Source organism: Hemicordylus capensis, chromosome 14 (assembly GCF_027244095.1).
Source record: "Hemicordylus capensis ecotype Gifberg chromosome 14, rHemCap1.1.pri, whole genome shotgun sequence".
In the NCBI taxonomy this organism is placed as follows: Eukaryota; Metazoa; Chordata; class Lepidosauria; order Squamata; family Cordylidae; genus Hemicordylus; species Hemicordylus capensis.
Window position 1 is genome coordinate 5520874 of NC_069670.1, and position 19032 is coordinate 5539905.

At 49.2% G+C, this 19032-nt stretch overlaps 1 protein-coding gene across 2 annotated transcripts; it reads left to right on the forward strand.

Moving 5' to 3' along the window:
- Positions 1 to 3542: 3542 nt before the first annotated feature.
- On the forward strand, positions 3543 to 17374 carry LOC128337677 (muscle M-line assembly protein unc-89-like). 2 transcript variants are annotated; one of them, XM_053278931.1, is made up of 6 exons: positions 3543 to 4909; positions 6501 to 6535; positions 9475 to 9603; positions 10908 to 10974; positions 13227 to 13334; positions 14576 to 17374. In XM_053278931.1, the coding sequence occupies exons 1-6, from the start codon at positions 3566 to 3568 to the stop codon at positions 15557 to 15559; spliced, it is 2667 nt and encodes an 888-aa protein (XP_053134906.1). In that variant the 5' UTR covers positions 3543 to 3565; the 3' UTR covers positions 15560 to 17374. The 2 variants fall into 2 exon arrangements, with proteins under 2 accessions (XP_053134906.1, XP_053134908.1); XM_053278933.1 differs by lacking the exon at positions 13227 to 13334.
- The last annotated feature ends 1658 nt before the right edge of the window (positions 17375 to 19032 follow it).

Genomic DNA, 19032 nt, shown 5'->3' on the forward strand with positions numbered 1-19032 from the left:
ACAAGTAGGGCTGCATCCCAGGAACAACTTGTTTGTGGGGGAAGAGAGAGAGCTGTGCCTATTGAGTGCCGGCTGATTACGGTCATTTCTCCCTTGGATTTAATCTCCTCGGCGCTTCCATCCGAATGATTTCCTGCCAGTCACAGGGAGGCAACCATGAGGCCAGGCCACGCGTGACCTTGGCATTGCCCTCTCTCGCAGGGAGTCGGGCTGTGCCATTGATTTCTGAGCTAGCCACGCTTCTCTCGGACACTTGGTGTCTTTTTATTTCACATCGGAGCAATAAAACTCAAGATGATGTACACCCGTTGAGAATTTTAGGCACGCTCTGAAACAGAATTAAATCTGATCTGTGTAATCTCAACATTGAAACTAAACTGTTCTTTATTTTGGTGCCTTTTTCTCCCTTGGAAGTCCACCCCCCCCACACACACATACACCCACTTTTGTGTACTGGAAAATGGTATGTGATTAACTATGTAATAATGATTTAATACATAAGTAAAAACAAGTGGTTCTGAGAAGAACTAATCTGCCTACTTTCCTTTCACTATAATTTTAGTGATTATTGCACTCATAGGAACATAGGCAGCTGCCATATACTGAGTCAGACCCTTGGTCCATCTAGCTCAGCATCGTCCACACAGACTGGCAGCGGCTTCTCCAAGGTTGAAGGCAGGAATCTCTCTCAGCCCTCTCTTGGAGTTGCTGCCAGGGAGGGAACTTGGAACCTTCTGCTCTTCCCAGAGCGGCTCCATCCCCTAAAGGGAATATCTGACAGTGCTCACACTTTTAGTCTCCCATTCAAATGCAAACTAGGATGGGTCCTGCTTAGCAAAGGGGACAATTCATGATACTTGCTACCACAAGGCCAGCTCTCCTGTCCCAAATCCATGATTCTATAATACTTTCTCTGAATCTGGAGGCTTCTCTGCCCTCAAATGCAAAAATGGATGCAAAAAAAATGTCCCTTATAAGATGCCTCCCAGTCAGCAACTGAACCTTCTTTCACTGCAGCACCCAGTTCAACACAGAGTTGAGTCGATGTTGTCAGAGGCAGAGAAAAGCCAGATTCTGCTCTCACCATCCAGCCAATATGACCGTTACGTAAAAGTGTATACCCGAGAGCAGTTTTCCTGCTTTCTAGTTCCAAGATACCATTAAAGAAAAAATTGAATATTGATCCATGGCAGCATGTGAAAAATAAAATACCACGTGGCCGTATAATTAACTGGTGGGAGTTTTATTTTTAGCCATCCTTTGGGTACAGGGCTGCTAGTCTAGGTGGTTGTCTAGGATGCTGGTTCTTGTGGGGGGCACAAACAGAGCAGAATGACTGACCATCATTCTTTTTTGGTGGGAAACCTGATACTCTAGCCCTGAAATACTGCACACTGGGATACATAGGAAGCTGCCACATTCTTGTTCTCAGAATTGCGCACAACCGCTCTCTAGGTCCCACCCACCTGGTGTACTGATTGGCTGCCAAAGAGTTCACCAGCTTGTCAGTCAAGACAAAGGTTCACTCTCTGTTAACTCTTTAGGAGGAGGAGTGGTTAATCACAACAGAAGCCCACAGGCAAGAAATGAAGGTGTGCCTTCTCTCCTGCTGTTGCTCCCCTGCAGCTGGAAGTGGTTTATAGCCATGAGACTTAGGAACATAAGAAGCTGCCATATTCTGAGTCAGACCCTTGGTCTATCTAGCTCATTATTGTTTAGACAGACTGTCAGCGGCTTCTCCAAGGTTACAGACAGGAATCTCTCTCAGCCCTATCTTGAAGATGCCAGGGAAAGAACTTGGAACCTAGATGCTCTTCCCAGAGTGGCTCCATCCCCTAAGGGGAAGATCTTACAGTGCTGCTCAAACATCAAGTCTCCCATTCATACACAACCAGGGCAGACCCTGCTTAGCTAAGGCGACAAGTCACGCTTGCTACCACAAGACCAGCTCTCCTCTGTAATGAAATGTAAAATGTAATTCCGTGCTTGGCTCTCCAAAGGGTCTCCACCTTCTGCACGGTTACGAATCATGTACAAGTCCCCGGTTATGAGTATGAATCATGCTGGGGACAGATAGGGCCAGTTGCTCTCCCCCTGCTAAATAAAGAGCATCACCACTCTTAAAAGGTGCCCCTTTGCTAAGGTAGCAGGGGACAGTTCTGTGTTAACTCAGGGGTTCTTGGACTTCAGTTCCCTAAATGTTGATGGCCAAAGGCCACTGTGGCAGGGGATGATGGGATATGTAGTTTAACAATCCCTGGGAAGGTTGAGATCCCCAGCATTACATGGCAATGTCCATTTCTGCTCCTCTTCGAATCTCATGCAAATCAAGACAGTTATTACAAGATTGGGAGAGGAGAGCTGGTCTTGTGGTAGCAAGCATGACTTGTCCCCTTAGCTAAGCAGGGTCCACCCTGGTTGCATTTGAATGGGAGACTTGATGTTTGAGCACTGGAAGATCTTCCCCTTAGGGGATGGGGCCACTCTGGAAAGAGCATCTAGGCTCCAAGTTCCCTCCCTGGCTTCTCCAAGATAGGGCTGTTAGAGATTTCTGCCTGCAACCTTGGAGAAGCTGCTGCCGGTCTGTGAAGACAATACTGAGCTAGATAGACCAATGGTCTGACTCAGTATATGGCAGCTTCCTATGTTCCTAAGACAGCAATGGGAAACAGTGGCTGATATTATTCATGCATCTTTGGAAATAAGTCCCATTGAGTTCAGTGAGACTTACACCCACGTAAATGTGCACAAGATCACAGCCTTCAACTTTCAGCCCTGCCCTGATTTCCTTGACTCGTAATGGAAGCAGATTCAAGGAAACAGATTCGAGGAAACAGAAGCAGGTGACTTTAATGTTTACACCAGTTCTGATAATATTTATGAATATCTGCTCTTAGTAGAACATAAACATGCTTTGCATCGCCTTGTTTTAAGACTGCTTGAGTCCTTATTCTTCGACTGGGTCTGTCGACCACAATTGGTCTCCTTAGGTTCTGCTTCCCAGCAATGCAGCTGAGGTCTTGCAAAGCCTCCTGGTGAGATGTGCGAGCCAAGGCAGCTCAGGTTCAACAAGATCTCCCTGGGACAACCGTCTTGTAAGGCGGACCCAGGTGTCGCAATTGGCTCGGGAGGAGCTATCATGCCAAGTGTTCGGAAGCTCACTGCTTAGTGGAGATTTCATAGTGGGGAGCAGGGCGATCCGTCTTTGCAAGTCATGTCTTCTGCTGACGGTGTGTGTGTGTGTGTGTGTGTGTGGTGGAAAATCAACCCCCCGTCACAACTCGGCCTGCTTCTCATAGCAGGATCAGATGCTCCAATGCTCATGGTATTGACATTCCTTGCTTCTGCTTCACTGGACCAGCCTGTGCGATTAAATAACCATTGGATGGAAAGCTTTGGCAGCAGACTGATCTCGGACAACGGAGCTATTTAATGCAGGATGAGTTCCGCGGCCATCCGGCGAAAGTCCTACAAGAAAGCCCAAGAGGAGACGGGACCCTTCTCTCCAGTCCACTGGGAAGGGGGTGGTGGCGGTGGTGAAGTACCAGCAGGGAAGCTCCAGGTCATGGAGAAGTTCTTCACGCCGGTCCCGCAGGCCAAAGAGGGGAAGGGGGCCTCCGAGTTGGCCCTGCGGGACTGCCGTTGCCGCCGACAGTGGACGGAGGGCCGGAGCGACCGTTTCTCCACCCTCTCCTCCTCCTCGGCCTCCACCTCGGCCTCCAGCTCCGCGGCCTCGTGGTCCTCAGAAGCCAGCCTGGACAAGGAGGCCTTCCTGCTGACCGGCTCTCGGTACCACTCTCGGCACTCCCGGTCCTGCGTGGACGTTTCCGGGGAAGCCAAGGCCTTCCGCCCGGGCCAGGACGCGGACGCCTCCTACCCGGGGGAAGAAGCGGGCGGTTCGTTTGCCCAGCTGCAGAGAGGCCAGAGCAGGAGTGCCGACCGGCTGGCCCGCCGCCAGGGCCACCCCGAAGCCCCCTCGCTGCCGACCGAGAGCGACGGCGTCGACCGACACCTCTACAAGGCCATCAGCCTGGAGCGGAGCCTCATGTTCAACGAGCAGGCCGAAATCCTGGCCCCCCGGCCACCCCACCAGGCCGGAGCTGCGGCCCCCGGCAAAAGCATCCTGAAGAACGGGGCCGTTGCCGGGGGCGACCGGCTGCGGAAGGCCAAGTCCATCGAGACCATCACTGTCCGGCCGGCGGGAAGGGAGCCGCGGTCCGGCCCGGAGCCCCCCGCGCGGCCCCTGCAGCGGCAGAAGCAGCCGCCCAGCAGCCTGGACCTGAGCGCCCCCCAGAAGCCGCCTGCCGCCGAACGGATGAAGCTGGTGGAAGAGAAGCTCCGCTTCTCGGAGTTCCTCAACGAGATCACCCGGCAAGTGATCAGCCCTTCCAATCTCAGCTCGCTGGGTTGGAAGCCTCCGGAAGCCCCCTCCGCCGGCCAAGCCCCCAGCAGCGACGGGTCCGAGTCCAAAGGCTCCAGCAGCAAAGGCAGTTCGCCTGGGTCTTTGCTGGAGATGGCGGACGGGAGGGGGAAGGAGGAGAAGGCCCCTCGTGGCTGGAGGAGACCGGGGCAGCTGGAAGCCAAGGGGGACACTGTCCCGAATCGCCACCACCACCACCACCATCAGCTCCAACACAAGGCCGGCCCGGCCCCTGCCAGGACCACCGACGAGGTCAGCACCAGTCGAGAATTGGGCCCTTTCATCCACCCGTCAGCCAGCCTGGGGAGTTTGCCCACCCAAATGACAGAGACAGGCATGGGGCAAAGAAAGTCAGGGGAAGTCTGGGCTGGAAAGGATGCTGAGGACCACCAACAGCCCCCCAAGAAGGATACGGCCCGGGTTGCTGAGAAACCAAATGGCAAATCACCGCAGGAGAGTGTGGCAGTGGAGGCCAGGACACACAGCAAGGTATGGTGCCCCTCACCAAGGTCTTTGGTCTCCAAGGTGCCTTTCTTAGGAACGTAGGAAGCTGCCATATTGGTCCATCTAGTTCAGTATTGTCTGCACAGACTGGCAGCGGCTTCTCCAAATGTTGCAGGCGGGAGTCTCTCTCAGCCCTGTCTTGGAGATGCTGCCAGGGAGGGAACTCGGAACCTTCTACATGCAAGCAGGCAGGGGCTCTTCCCAGAGCGGCCCATAAGGGGAATCTCTTACCGGGCTCACAATTAGTCTCCCATTCAAATGCAAACCAGGGTGGACCCTGCTTAGTAAAGGGGACAATTCATGCTTGCTCTCCTCCTCCATCCCCATTTATTTATTGATGGGAGTTTTATTATTTATTTATTTATTTATTTATTTAACATATTTTTATACCGCCCAAAACTTGCGTCTCTGGGCGGTTCACAACAACATAAAAAACCGAAAGGAAAACATTAGTTAAAACAAAAACAAAACATTTAAAACATCACAACAATTGAAAATGTTTTAAAACAATATTTTAAAACAGCATTAAAACCATTAAAACAACATTAGTTAAAAGCCTGGGTGAAGAGATGCGTCTTTAAAGACTTTTAAAAAGCTGTCAAGAGATTGGGGAGGCTCTTATTTCACTAAGGAGCGCATTCGAAAGCGAACGTTGGTTGAAAAGTGGTATATAAATATTCGTCATATTCGTATTCTTGGGTAGGGGGGCATGTCACGGGATTGTGGCACCTGAAGCAATGGGGAGCGGGACTTGTGGTGGCAAGCATGAATGGTCCCCTTTGCTAAGCAGGGTCCACCTTGGTTTGCATTTGGATGGGAGACTACACATGTGAGCACCGTAAGATATTCCTTAGGGGATGAGGCCACTCTGTGAAGAGCACCTATGTGCTTGCAGCTGCAGCAACCTAACTGCACTGTTATGAACAGCTGGTCTTGTGGTCGCAAGGATGAATTGTCCCCTTTGCTAAACAGGTTCTGCCCTGGTTTGCATTTGAATGGGAGACTCGTGTGTGAGCACTGCAAGATATTCCCCTGAGGGCATGGGGCCACTCTGGGGAAGAGCATCTGTATGCTTGCATGCAGAAAGCTCCAAGTTCCCTCCCCTCCAGATAGGGCTGAGAGAGATTCCTGCCTGCAACCTTGGAGAAGCTGCTGCCAGTCTGTGAAGACAGTACTGAGCTGGATGGACCAAGGGTCTGACTCATCCAGTGGATGTCAAAGGATGCTGTGTTGCTTTGTAGCGCTGTCTGCTGGCCCTCTGCTGATCGTTCATGAAAAATCCATTTAAAACTCCCTTTTCATGCCTCTTGGATGTCATGGCCCCAACAGTGCTCCCATGTGGTCTCCCATTCAAATGCAAACCAGGGTGGAGCCAGCTTAGCAAAGGCGACAACTCATTCCAGTTACCATCATACCAGCTTTGCTCCCAAAGTCTTGGAGAAGATTGGTGTCCAACATTGCCTGATTCCGGCCTTTGAATCCTGTTGTCACAGTCTTGAGGACTAGTAACTTGTTATTTTTTTTTTAGAAAAGTAAGTGGTGCACTGAGCTGTATTTTTTTCCTATTTCTCTCCAGGAGCTGCTGGCAGAGATGAACACAGAGCAACAGATGTGAGTCCCCAACTCCCCGTGGCTTTGGTGTTGTATAAGAATTTCCAGGGTCCATCCTGTTTCCTGAGCAGGAGTGGCCCACCCACCCCGGGGTGGCGGGGTGGTAAATGAGCCCCAGATGCAGTTTGTTCCTATCCGCCTCTCCTCTTCAGGGGCATCCTCGCTCCAGGGTGATTCTCGCTTCCTGTATCACCCACCGCTGCGTTAACCCTAGTTACACATGATGGTTATCCACCTGGTTGGGGAACCGGGCCAAGAACCAGCCTGCACACATGGGGTTAACATCATGGTGGGTAAAATGAGGCAGAGAAAGGCAGCTGGGATAGAGAGGAGAAAGGGAATTATCCACACCTGGATGCTTTCCAGAAGGAGCCAGCGTGGTGTAGTGGTTAGAGTGCTGGACTAGGACCGAGGAGACCCGAGTTCAAATCTCCATTGAGCCATGAGACTAGCTGGGTGACTCTGGGCCAGTCACTTCTCTCTCAGCCTAACCTACTTCACAGGGTTGTTGTGAAAGAGAAACTTAAGTATACAGTACACCGCTCTGGCCTCCTTGGAGGAAGAGTGGGATATAAAATGTAAAAATAAATAATTAAATAAAAATCGACGTAATATTGCTTCCCCACCTATAGGCTGGGTGTGCATTCATACGTACGATCTGGGTTTTGACACCGTCTTGCATCCGGGAACAGCGAGGTACGATTCTCACAGCCTGCACTTGGATCGTATCTTGAGGTTTTAAGTTTAAAGCGCTGTATGCGCATGAGAAAATAATAGCTGCTTTTAAAAAAAAAGTTTTGAGAAGAGTTGGCAGGCTTGTTGGGTTTACTCGGAAGTAAAGGATTTAGCTCAATGGGCTTTCCTCCCATGTTAGAGTGCATTGGATTGCAGCTGTATTTTCCCCTCTGTGCCTTTTAGAGAGGTGTGTGTTTCCGTATCTGTGTGTTTTATGGTTATTGTTGGGAGTAATTGAAACGGCCCGACTGCTTCGTGGTCTAGGGAGACAGCTTGTGCATGTGTTTTGGGTTGGTGCTCCCTTTCATTCTCTTGTGCAACTGTTCAAAACAAACAAACAAAAACCTATTTCTTTTTGCAAGAGTTTGGTACTCTTGTGCAAATTCGTTGAGCGGCGGGGGGGGGGGGAGGGAAAGCTGTCGCATCACCCACCCTTCCTCTCCTCTCAACGGCTGAGTAACTCAAACCAGATTCAAAACGTTAGGGTTTTCCATTGGATTCTACACCAGGGATTCTCAACGTTGGGTCCCCAGATGTTATTGGAGTTCAACTCCCATAATCCCCAGCCAAAGGCCACTAGGCCTGGGGATTATGGGAGTTGAAGTCCAATAACATCTGGGGACCCAACGTTGAGAATCCGTGTTCTACACCACTCCCCTGGAGAAGCCGCTGCCAGTCTGTGAAGACAATACTGAGCAAGAGAGACCAATGGTCTGACTCAGTATATGGCAGCTTCCTGTGTTCCTATGTTCCTCCCTCGCAGTCAGATTGTGAGCCCTTAGGAGACAGGGATCCATCTTCTCTATCTGTGTGGGGATGTGGGGATGCGTCTGGATGCCTGCCGGAACTCTCCGAGGTCCTGCAAGAGTTCCAACCATTGCCTTGGGAGGGAACGGCATCGAAGGCATTGAACGGCATCGAAGACACCAGGCCTCTGCCTGCAAGCCGCCCAATGAGGAGATAAATAATATAGCACAGATGCTCGCACATCTCACCAGGAGGCTTTGCAAGACCTCAGCTGCATTGCTGGGAAGCAGAACCCGAGACGACCAACAGATGCTCGTTGATTTATTATTTCTCTATGTAAACCGCTTTGGATAATTTTTGTTGAAAAGCGGTACATGAATATTTGTTGTTGTTGTCGAGAAAGCACCCTGGGGCCTGTTCACACACACACAGAGACACACACACTCTCTCTCTCTCTCTCTCACACACACACACACACCACTGATACGAGCTGCTCCTGTATCTGCTTAAAGCATCCAAGACGAATCTGGCTCTGCTTGGATTTGCACTCTTGAATCGCAACACCTGCTCTTCGGAGACCCCACCTCCATTATAAAGAGCTGGCCTCGAAATGCTTGTTCCTTACTTATATCTGATGCCGTATCTGATTGATTTGTTAGATTAATGGCGCTGTTTAATCATTGCGCAGATGAAATCTGTACAGGCCACTCGTTGCGACAGAAGCAGGGCATTCATAATCACTGGGGTTTTCAGTGATGTTTCCAGCTCTGTTTCGAATTCGAACACATGAAAAGACAAAAGAATATAAGAACGTAAGAATATAAGCACAGCCCTGCTGGATCCGGCCCAAGGAGGCCCATCTAGTCCAGCATCCTGTTTCACACAGTGGCCCACCAGATGCCGCCGGAAGCCTACAAGGCAGGAGCTGAAAGGGCCCGGCTCACCCTCCTGCTGTTGCTCCCCTGCAACTGGTACTCAGAGGCATCTTGCCTCTTAGGCTGGAGGTGGCTTATAGCCCTCACACCTGTAGCCATTGCTAAGGCTGTGAATTTGTCCATGCCCCCTCTTCAAGCCATCCAGGCTGTTGGCTGTCACCACATCTTGTGGCAGAGAGTTCCATAGACTGATGATGTGTTGTGCGAAAAAGTACTTCCTTTTGCCAGTCCCAAATTTCTTTGGCAATCAGTTTCATGGGAAACTGGTTCCCATTATGATTGTTTCAGGAATTCTAAGATGTTGACCCGGTCTGTGACAGTTCTTGATGCTGTGAATGACTTCGGGGTTGGCTCCTGCCGCTATGGCAGCAATTCTGTATGGAGCGGTGTTAGGTTTAATACTCTCACTACAGCATGTCTTGAAATGGCACATGTGACTCAAACCGGCTCTGCTGGCGTTTCCTAAAACCGCTCCCCCCCGCCCCCAATCACTGAGCACTTTGGTTCCTACGATCATTCCAGGTCCCCTCCGGAAGAGGAGCCAGCACTCTCAGCCCAGAAGGGGGGAGAGGGGTCCAAATCTGGACTCAGCCAGCGAGACCTCCAGAAAACCTGGGAGGAGTTGGAAGCATTAAAGGAAAAATTCAGCAGGTGAGATGTCAGAGGTGAGGGTGATGGGGTAGATGGGTGGGTGGGTGAGTGGAACCTGTGTCCGGAGTTTGGGGTGGAGCTTCATCCCAGCCATCCCACTTATGGGAAGCGTTTAAGCTAGGACTGCGCAACCGTGGCCCTCGACATGGGACTACAACTCCCATCATACTTGGCTGTTGGGCACTGGAACATAGGAAGCTGCCATATACTGAGTCAGACCCTTGGTCCGTCTCACTCAGTATTGTCCACCCAGGCTGGCAGCGGCTTCTTCAAGGTTCCAGGCAAGAGTCTCTCTCATCTCTACTTTGGAGATGCTGCCAGGGAGGGAACTTGGAATCTAGATGCTCTTCCCAGAGCGGCCCCATCCCCTGAGGGGAAGATCTTATAGTGCTCACACATGTCGCCCATTCAAATGCAAACCAGGGAGTACCCTGCTTAGCAAAGGGGACATTTCTATGTACCATTAGAAATTTGTTTCCGAGACTTGAACAGGTGGCTTTCCCACATTTACACTTGGGATTTCTGAATGGGATGGGGTGGCTAGACACTCGGAGAGATTCCTTAACTAGGAACTGTTGGACAGTGGGTGGGCTTCCCTTTGCTGGAGGTTTTCAACCAAAGTCTGGACACCCATCAGTCAGGAATACTGTAGCAGATTCCAGCACTGTGCAGGGAGTTGGATTAGAAGACCTCCAAGGTCCTTTCTCGCTCTTAACATTCTATTATTCTGAATTAGAAGGAAGCTGATTCAGCCTGAGCATTAGGAGGAATTTCCTGACTGTTGGACAGTGGAACAGTCTGCCTCATGAAATGGTGGGCTCTCTTTCTCCAGAGGTTTCCAATAGGCATGTGCACGGAATCCAGCCAAATTCGATTTGAATTCAAATAGTTTTGGAACCATTGCGCAGGGTGGAGATTTGTTCGAATCGATCCAAATCCACCCAAATTCGATTCGAATTCAGGTGAATCTGAATTGATTTGAATGGATCTCCACTCTGTCCAATGGTTCCAAATTGAACTGATTTGAATGCGATTGGAATGTAAATAGAATTCAGCCGAATGATGAGTCTGAACGGGGAGTCCAATAACTGTTGGAGGGCCAAAGTTGTGCAGCCTAAGCTCAGAGCTTCAGCCAATTGGGGGCGAAGTCAGGACTTTAAAAACCCGTGACTATCCCTGTGCCACCCGCATATGGAGTATCCTTATGGAAATAGCCTCTATCTCCCACCTCTCACCCCAGAGCTGGCTGTGCAAAACTTGGCTTCTGATCTTCTGTTGTCATTTCTGCCTTTCCTCCTTCCCAGACTTCAGGAAGATTATTCGAGTACCCGGCATACCAACCAGCTGCTGGAAGATAAACTTCAGATTATTGTAAGAGAAATTTGGTTTGGGTTTTTTTTAGGTGCTAACGAATTATGGGGAATGGTCCGTTAGAGGATGAAAAACTGGGGTGAGGCTTGGCTGGATTTTATTTTATTTTATTTATTTAAAATATTTCTATACTGCTCAAAAACAAAACCCACGTCTCTGGGCAGTTGGTCTCTGGGTCATCTCGGAGAGACCATATTACTCCCGTATTGAAAGAGCTACACTGGCTGCCGATATGTTTCCGGGCAAAATACAAAGTGTTGGTTATAACCTATAAGGCCCTAATCAGCTTGGGCCCTGCATATTTAAGAGAACGTCTTCTTCATCATGAACCCCACCGCCCATTGAGATCATCAGGAGAGGTCCTTTTGCAGTTGCCACCTGCTCGTCTGGTGGCTACTCAGGGACGGGGCCTTCTCAGTTGCTGCCCCGAGGCTTTGGAATGCGCTCCCTAGTGAAATGAGAGCCTCCCCATCTCTGACAGCTTTTAAAAAGTCTTGAAAGATGCATCTGTTCACCCAGGCTTTTAATTAATATTGTTTTAATGGTTTTAATGTTGTTTTAAAATATTGTTTAAATTTTTTAAAAAATTGTTGTAATGTTTTACACTTTTTGTTCTTGTTTTAACGAATGTTTTGCTTTCTGTTCTTATTTCGTTGTAAACCACCCAGCAACGTAAGTTTTTGGGTGGTATAAAAATATGGCAAATAAATAAATAAAATAAAATAAAATAAATTTTAAACATCAAATCAATTAACAATTAACATCATTTAAAACATTCAAAACCTTGAAAACCCAGTATTAATTTTTAAAATACTATAAATCTAATTAAAAAGCCTAGGTGAAGAAATGTGTCTTCAGTGCCTTTTTAAAAGGCCCACTGAATTGAAGGCCCACTCGCACGTTAGCCTGATTCAGACATTATGCGTTACACATGTACAGATATCTGTACACTCATACACGGGTTGGTGTGAATGACTGTACCTGGGTTCATTTTAAAACTGTCTCCGGACTTACATAGAGGGGTTTTGCTCTCACTTACCATTTTTTGCTCTCACTTACCACTTACCACTGCTCTCACTTACAGGTGAAACTCAGAAAATTAGAATATCGTGCAAAAGTCCATTAATTTCAGTAATGCAAATTAAAAGGTGAAACTGATATATGAGACAGACGCATTACATGCAAAGCGAGATAAGTCAAGCCTTAATTTGTTATAATTGTGATGATCATGGCGTACAGCTCATGAAAACCCCAAATTCACAATCTCAGAGAATTAGAATATTACATGGAACCAAGAAGACAAGGATTGAAGAATAGAACAATATCGGACCTCTGAAAAGTATACAGTGTACTGTGCTTGATTGGCCAGCAAACTCGCCTGACCTGACCCCATAGAGAATCTATGGGGCATTGCCAAGAGACCAAACAATGAGACATGAGACCAAACAATGCAGAATTGCTGAAGGCCGCTAATGAAGCATCCTGGTCTTCCATAATACCTCATCAGTGCCACAGGCTGATAGCATCCATGCCACGCCGCATTGAGGCAGTAATTGCTGCAAAAGGGGCCCAAACCAAGTACTGAATACATATGCATGCTTATACTTTTCAGAGGTCCGATATTGTTCTATTCTTCAATCCTTGTCTTCTTGGTTCCATGTAATATTCTAATTTTCTGAGATTGTGGATTTGGGGTTTTCATGAGCTGTACGCCATGATCATCACAATTATAACAAATTAAGGCTTGACTTATCTCGCTTTGCATGTAATGCGTCTGTCTCATAGATCAGTTTCACCTTTTAATTTGCATTACTGAAATTAATGGACTTTTGCACGATATTCTAATTTTCCAAGTTTCACCTGTACATAGAAGGGTTTTGCTCTCACTTACCTTCACTTTTTAGTGGCGCTTTTTAGTTGTTGACTAACAAGCAGGAGGTTGCTGGTTCGAATCCCCACACCTCTATGGGGCAGCAGCGATATAGGAAGATGTTGAAAGGCATCATCTCATACTGTGCGGGAGGGGGCAATGGGAAACCGCTCCTGTAGTCTACGACAACCACAGGGCTCTGTGGGCGCCACGAGTCGACACCGATTCGACGGCACAACTTTACCTTTACCTTCACTTTTTACTTCTTTTAAAGTAAAAGAAGAGGGCTTGTGGGAGCAAGCCCTCCCAGCAGTTGCACTCAAAAGTGGACACGTCCCACGATGATCTCTCTGTGTTGTTGCCTTCCTTTGACCCTCTGCAGGCTCAGAGCATGGCAGAAGAGAGGGAGGCTTTGAACCAGCGCATCAATGAGCTGCTGGAGAGACTCATCAGCGCACAGAGCACCATTTGCACCCTGGAGAAAATTAACGTGAGTCTTCTCCCAGAGAAGGAGCTGGAACTCTGGGGTGGGGCCAGCTACGACAGGCACCTCAGGGTCAACCTGAAAGACGTCGGGTGCCTTTTCGTGGACACATTGCTCCTCACTAAAGGCCCTGCTTCCTAAACATGGAGAATGGAGAGGAGAGCTGGTCTGGTGGTCGCAAGCATGACTTGTCTCCTTAGCTAAGCAGGGTCTGCCCTGGTTGCTTATGAATGGGAGACTAGAAGTGGGAGCACTGGGAGATCTTCCCCTCAGGGGATGGAGCCACTCTGAAAGAGCATCTAGGTTCCCAGTTCCCTCCCTGGCAGCATCTCCAAGATAGGGCTGAGAGAGAGACTCCTGCCTGCAACCTTGGAGAAGCTGCTGCCAGTCTGTGTGTAGACAATATTGAGCTAGATAGACCAAGGGTCTGACTCAGTATATGGCAGCTTCCTAGGTTCCTAATGCAAGTTTGACTCCTCTCGGGGAAATACTTAATTTATAACTTCTGCCATGCAATACATTGCAAAGGAAAACAGGTGGTATTTGTAGGGGTTCTGTTCTACAGCTTCTCCAAGGTTGCAGGCTGGACTCTTTCTCAGCCCTATCTTGGAGATGCTGCCAGAGAGGGAACTTGGAACCCTCTGCTCTTCCCAGAGCATCTCCATCCCCTGAGGGGAATCTCTTCCCATGCTCACACTTATAGTCTCCCATTCAAATGCAACCAGGGGGGGCCCTGCTTAACTAAGGGGACAAGTCATGTTTGTTGACACAAGACGAGGTCTTCTCCTTTAGCATGTAGACCAGCTCTCCCCTAGACCAGCTGTCTCCTAGGTACGTAGCTCATGTTCATCCCTCTCTCCGCCGTCCCCTTATGCTCCAGGAGCGTGGTGGCCCGTGTTCTTTGAACCCATCTGTCCAGTTATAGCTCAGCTCCTGTTGGGTGTATCCCTTATGTCTGAATATTTTTAACTAACTCTAACTCTTAAAAAAAAAAAAAAACATTTAAAGACCCATCTCTTCACCCAAGCCTTTTCAGCTTTTTAAATTTGTAGGTTTTAATTTTATGCTGTTTTTAAATTGTTACACTGTTTTAACCTTTTATATTTGTTTTAATTGTTTTTATGTCACTGTCAACCATCCAGAGACTAAAGTTTGGGTGGTATATAAGTTAAAAACAAACAAACAAATAAATAAACAAATAAATAAATATCCCATGGTGTCTCCCTTGCATCTCGGCCCCCTTGCAGATCTCGGGGCTGCTCTCTGGACCCCACAAGAAGCACCGACGTAGCGAGAAGGCTGAGTCCCCCGACAGCCTCTGCTCTCTGCGTATCGTGGACGTGGCGCCCCCTCCCGCTTTCATGGACGGTGCCTCGGATGCCCGAACCACACCGAGCCAGTCTGATTCGGCGACTGAAACCAGCAAGCTGGGCTGTAGCTCGGAGTCGGACACAGCTGCCCCCAACGGAGACCGGACCTCACTGCGGGAGTATGGGATCCTGGTGCCCCCCGTGGAAAGCCTCAAGAGGCACAGCAAAAGCCATGCCCGGGTGACTGCCTTCACCCCCTGGAAGCAGAAGTCAACGAAATTTTCCGCCGAACAGATGAACTCAACCGAGAGCGAGTGCAGTGGGGAGGAGACGTTCCCACTCTGCCCTCCCCCCGCCCCCCGCTTCCTATATTTGAGGCAAGAGGCCCTGGTGGCCGCCTCAGAGCCTAGCAGTCTCCCTCCCCTGCCTGCCCCGGAGTCCGTGGGCTTTGAGGTGGGCCGCCCTCATTCCCCCACCGGCCAGGCAGCCGGTGGGCAGCTGGAGCTGGTGCTAGAGCTGAACAGCTCGGAGAGCTCCGATGACGAGGAGGTCTCCTGGAATCCCGGCTTGGTGGAGAAGACGACGTTGGGATCCCCTTTAGACTATCACTCAGCCCAGAAGATGCTCGACAGCCTGCTCCAAAAGAGCTCTGAGCAGGAGAAGAGCCGGGAGAAGGCAGCCCGCAAGATGGGGCGGCCCGGGGGATACCGCTTGGCCGGGTTTCAAGAAGGGAGCAATCCAGGCCGACTCGCCACTCACCAGCACAGAATCCGCTACTACCAGGACTTCCCGAACGCTGGGGAGGAATCGCCTGAGGAGAAGAGCTACCCACATGGTGTGGGGTCCCTCACAAGGGGCACCAAGGGGATGGCAGTGGGGCTGGAAGGCCGTGATGCTGCACAGGACTCTACGTCGCTTTGAAGTGAGAAGGCAGCAGCAGCCTGTATAGGGAGGCACCCCTTCGTCTCTCGGCGCTCTGAACTGCAGATTGTGTGGGGTGGCGGCGGGGCTGGTTATGGTTCTTCAGTGATGAGAAAAAGACGATCTGCATGTGGCTCAGAGGAACTCTTTCCTTGTATTATTACCTCCACATGAATCGGGGTTGAAAACCAGGTTCTGGGCTATAGTGAATCCCTGGCAGGGTCTGGCTTGGACTTCGCCTCTCCGAGTAACTCCCTGTACAGACATGATGGTATACGTGCTCTGAGGGGTGTGTGCATATGCTTGTGTGAATGACTCCCCCTGCATTCCGTTGGAAGATAGCCTGGGGAAAAGTCCTTCAAATGCAGGGTACAAGAGCGTTGTTAAGATGTTATAAAACTGGATGGCTGGAGCTGTGTACAGTGGGGCAAAGGGGGGAGGAAACCCCGCCTCCACCCCACAGGGACGTAGGAAGCTGCCTTCTACCAAGTCATACCATTGGTCCCCCTAGCTCTGTATTGTCTACCCAGACTGGCAGCGGCTTCTCCAAGGTTCTAGGTAGCTCGGTCTGGAGCTGCCAGGGAGGGAAGTGGGAATCTTCTGCATACAAGCATGCAGGTGCAATCGTCCCAGAGTGTCAATCAGCAGCGTGCTCAGCCACTCACATGGGGGAGAGGGAGGAGACCTAAGTGTGACGGTGGGCGCAACGTCTTGTGCCCAGATCTGGAGCCTACATTTGAAGGAAGACATTGATAAACCGGAATGGGGTCAGAGGAGGGCAGCCAAGGTGGTGGTGAAAGACTAAAACATTGAGGGCTTCTTAGTTTAGAGAGTGAGGTGGTTGGGGGAGTGTCTGGCAGCAAAAGCAAGACACACCACAGGAAGCCCTTCTCCGCTCAGCACATAATGTGTGGACTTTGCTGTCACAGCTGCAGCAGCAGACCATGAGGTCATTCACACAATCAAAAGCTGTGTTCTGCCTGGGTTTGGGAGCTTTGTGGGCTCCCAATTTCTGGTTGCGTGGAAGCAAGGTAGGAAGAAAACCTGGGCAGAAGTGATTGTGTGGAAGCAAGTTAAGAGGAAAACCTGGGTAGCTGTTCCTTCCACCCAATCACTTCCACTCAGGTTTCTCTCCCATCTTGCTTCCACCCAATCACTACCACTCAGGTTTCCCTCCTACCTTGCTTCCACCCAATCACTTCTACTCAGGTTTCCCTCCTACCTTGCTTCCACCCAATCACTTCTACTCAAGTTTCCCTCCTACCTTGCTTCTACCCAATCACTTCTACTCAGGTTTCCCTCCTACCTTGCTTCCACCCAATCACTTCCACCCAGGTTTCCCTCCTACCTTGATTCCACCCAATCACTTCCACCCAGGTTTCCCTCCCACCTTGCTTCCACACAACTGAAACCTGGGAGCACACACAGCTCCCAGACCTGGGTAGAACACAGTTTTTGATTGTGTGAATGACCTCTATTTATTCAAAGCCCTTTTTCCAACTACAGAAGTAGCCGGTGTAGCTTCCCACCTCCAATTTATGAACACTTCCCAGACATTTTCTAATTGGAAAGAGAGAAAGAAAATGAAAACATAACCGTGACTGATATAATTTGAGAGCAGGTGTGGCACATGGTAGGTACTGTCATTGGAGACTTCTGGTTTGGTTTTTTTTGTTTTTTACTGTTGTGTAAGTGTTGTATACCTACAAATACTGTTTATATATAGGATTTTGAGAGTTAATACATGTTTTTTGACTATCCAAGTAGTTGGTCCCAAAAATACTATCAATATAAAGTTATGAAACTGGAAAGCAATCACCTTATTTTTCTATTTCTTTGGTTCCCCCCATCTATTTCTACAACTGTTTCGCATATTCCGAACTGCACAGAAACCTAGTTCCCACTTTTCATTTTGTTCCCCACTATACAAAATGTCTCCAGCTGCACTTTAGAACAAACCCTGAGCTGCAGTGGTGGACTAGGGTGAGATAACTTTAAAGAGTGGTTAGATTAATTGGAGGAGGAGGAGGAGGAGGAGGAGGAGGAGGAGGAGGAGGAGGAGGCTTTAAAGAGTGATAAGATTAATTTGAGGAGGAAGATGAGGAGGAGGTGAGTAGAAGAGATGAGAGGAGGAGGAGAATTAAGAGGAGGGAGAGGAGGAGAAGGAAGATGAGGAAGAGGAGAATTAAGAGGAGGAGGTGGCTTTAAAGAGTGAAGATTAATTTGAAAAGGAAGATGATGAGGAGGAGAGGAGTAGAAGTAGGAGAACTGAGAGGAGGAAGATGAGGGAGGAGGAGAGGAGAATTCAGAGGAGGAAGAAGAGAAGGAAGAAGAGGAGGAGGAGGCTTTAAAGAGTGATAAGATTAATTTGAGGAGGAAGATGAGGAGGAGGTGAGTAGAAGAGATGAGAGGAGGAGGAGAATTAAGAGGAGGAGGCAGCTTTAAAGAGGGATAAGATTAATTTGAGGAGGAAGATGAGGTGGTGGAGAGGAGTAGAAGTAGGAGAATTGAGAGGAGGAAGATGAGGAGGAGGTGAGTAGAAGAGATGAGAGGAGGAGGAGAATTAAGAGGAGGGAGAGGAGGAGAAGGAAGATGAGGAAGAGGAGAATTAAGAGGAGGAGGTGGCTTTAAAGAGTGAAGATTAATTTGAGAAGGAAGATGATGAGGAGGAGAGGAGTAGAAGTAGGAGAACTGAGAGGAGGAAGATGAGGGAGGAGGAGAGGAGAATTCAGAGGAGGAAGAAGAGAAGGAAGAAGAGGAGGAGGAGGCTTTAAAGAGTGATAAGATTAATTTGAGGAGGAAGATGAGGAGGAGGTGAGTAGAAGAGATGAGAGGAGGAGGAGAATTAAGAGGAGGAGGCAGCTTTAAAGAGGGATAAGATTAATTTGAGGAGGAAGATGAGGAGGAGGAGAGGAGTAGAAGTAGGAGAATTGAGAGGAGAAAGATGAGGAGGAGGTGAGTAGAAGAGATGAGAGGAGGAGGAGAATTAAGAGGAGGAGGCAGCTTTAAAGAGTGTAGATTAATTTGAGGAGGAGGAAAAAGAGGAGGAGGAGGAGGAGAGAAGGAAGAAGAGGAGGCAGCGGCAGCTTTAAAGAGATTTGAGGGGGAAGAGGAGAGGAGGAGAAGGGAGAAGAAGCATATTTGCCCAAAACTGTCACTAGGGGGGAGCGCCATGGTGCACACCCTTGATTATCTCTATATTAAGGAAAGAGAAGGGGATTGTGCATTTGCCCAAGATCCAAAGCCAAAATAAATAAAGTAGAGGGAGGATGAGCTTGTCCCGGGTGTCTTTGTAAAAGGGGCAAGAGAGAAGTAGATGTTCAATGGTTTCCAGTGCCTCCCCAGAGTCACAAAGCCTTTCTGCAAATGGGAACTTCCTGTATTTGCCTTCCAGGACCGCGGAAGGAAGGGCTTGACAGTGAGCGAGGGTGAACGCCCTTCTGTGGCCGGGTATTTCCAACTGTGTCAAATAG